The following is a 2037-nucleotide window of genomic DNA, read 5'->3' on the forward strand; positions in this document are numbered from 1 at the left end:
GAGCCTCGATTGTCAACTCTAATAATAGGTAACTCTCATTTCTCTTTTTCTTCTCCAGGCCTACCATAATGAAACTTTTCTCATTTTTATTTATTTTTTAAATTTTATTAATTTTAGTGAACATTTACAGATATTTTGGATTTCCATTTATTCATTGTTGCACTTTTCTCCCTGTCCACCCTTACCCCTCAGTTTGCTCTTCTCTTTGGAAAGTAAAAGGAAAATTCTTTCATTGGTATACAATCCCTCTGCCCTGAGTGCACTCCACTATGCAACCTTCATTCTGGACTCTTGTGATATTCATAATACTCTATCATACATATATCACTTTTATACTGTTCTCTCCCTCATCTGTTTCAATGAAGTATACACAGTTTATCCATTTTCTTTGAGTCTTCCTCCAGCCCTGATGTCAGTCCCATTCTACAATGGTGGCACTATGCAGTATTTGTCTTTTTGTGACCAAGATATTTTACTCCTGAAGCTAAATCTTTATAAAAGGAAATTATTTCATCTTTCCCAGAGGACTGGTAGATTCAAACCACTAAGCTTTCAAAAATATCAACCTTAAACCACAGAATGAAATTCTCAGATTGTATCACACCCACATGGTCTTCATAGGAGAAATCAATGTTTTCACTAAGGGCTTCAAACTAGTATAACTCTTATCCTTTATTTCGCTCAATTCCAATAGAAAAATCAAGCCTGTCTCTTCTATAAAATAAGGAAACTGGTGGCCTAGTGGTAAGAAGCTGCACTGCAATCCCAGAAGCACATAGTTCAAGTCCACTAGCTGCTCTGTGGGAGAAGGACTGGCAATCTTCTCCTGTGTGATTAAATTGCCTCCGGTAACCAACTGAAGGATCAGCTGTAAGTTAGTTCCAACTCAATGGTTCACAACAGCAACAATAATCTATACGTTTTCCCAGTTTCTACTCCAAGTCTCAGGCTGTGTCAGCCTGAGGAACTGTGAGGAAGGATAAAGTTAGACAAGTCATATACATGGTGGAGAGATTTATTTTTTTCCACAGAGAAGACAAAATCTCTGACAAGTGTTAGCTGGTAGGTAGAGTGGAGAAAATTATCCTAGCCATCAAACAAACAGCGTTTTTTAGGAAGAGCCTGGACCCTCACCAGGGATGCCGATGAAGCTCATCCTATAAAGGCTGGCTTGGAAATAATTACTCAGACTAAGATGATCCTTGAAGCATTAGATCTTGTTTACTTTACAGTTGCTTGTCTCCTCCACATTGTGCAGGTCAGCAGCAGCCCCCAGAGCTGCAGCCACAGCCAGAGCCCCCCAGCTGGTCGCTGCCATCATCACTGCAGTTGGAGCTCCTGCGCCCACAGAGGTGGGACCTGCAGGGCCTGTGGTGGCTCAGGAAGCAGCCAGTCTCGGAGCTGGGGCCATGACAGCCCCCAGAGCTCAGGGCACAGCCAGAGGAGACTGGGGGCAAGCACTGTGCGGGCTTCTTAGGGGGACACTTGGGGGAAGGGCACTTGGGAGGAGGCTGGCATTGCTGCTGGTTCTGCTGGCAGGACATCTTGGTGGTATTTTCAACCTGGAAAAAGCAAGAGACAGATAAGCACAGGAGCTTTGGTCTGATGTTGTCTCTCTTGGGAGTTTTCCATAAGGAAGCTGCTTTTTAACCCAAAGTCTGTAGGAGGGAAATCAGCATATGGAACAGACATCTGCATTTGGATGACATCCCTCAAGGATATCAGATGCAGCCCTGTGCACCCTTGACACCAGCTTAAAAAACAAAGAAACAAAAGCCCCTAAAAACAACAAATCAGAATAACCCTGAGCTGCCTTAGGTTTTGTAACTCAGAGTCTCTGCCATGCAGGCTCCTTCCTCACCAGCTTCTGCCTCAGTGCTGCGCCCTATGGGTCTACTGCTGCTTCCATTTCAGTTCTGGGCTTCTTTCCCAAACATTCCGGCTGAGGTTCTGTTCCCTTCCAGACACTTACCAGGTGGGGAAGAGGGAGAAGAAGGCTGGTTCCTGAGGAGGTTGTGGATGAAGGGCTCAGGGCAG

The 2037-nt window shown here is 44.5% G+C and overlaps 1 protein-coding gene across 1 annotated transcript; it reads right to left on the bottom strand.

The window, feature by feature from the left end:
- Nucleotides 1-1259: 1259 nt before the first annotated feature.
- Nucleotides 1260-1544, bottom strand: LOC102872393 (late cornified envelope protein 3C-like). The gene has a single exon (XM_006900068.1). It carries the CDS (start codon nt 1542-1544, stop codon nt 1260-1262), a length of 285 nt encoding a protein of 94 aa, XP_006900130.1.
- Nucleotides 1545-2037: the final 493 nt, after the last annotated feature.

The sequence above is a fragment of the Elephantulus edwardii genome, unplaced genomic scaffold (genome assembly GCF_000299155.1).
Source record: "Elephantulus edwardii isolate Elephantulus edwardi_28Jun2011 unplaced genomic scaffold, EleEdw1.0 scaffold00273, whole genome shotgun sequence".
Lineage (NCBI taxonomy): Eukaryota > Metazoa > Chordata > Mammalia > Macroscelidea > Macroscelididae > Elephantulus > Elephantulus edwardii.

Bases quoted from the DNA above. Each gene is read 5' to 3' on its own strand.
- LOC102872393 (XM_006900068.1), bottom strand. From the start codon at position 1,544: ATGTCCTGCCAGCAGAACCAGCAGCAATGCCAGCCTCCTCCCAAGTGC.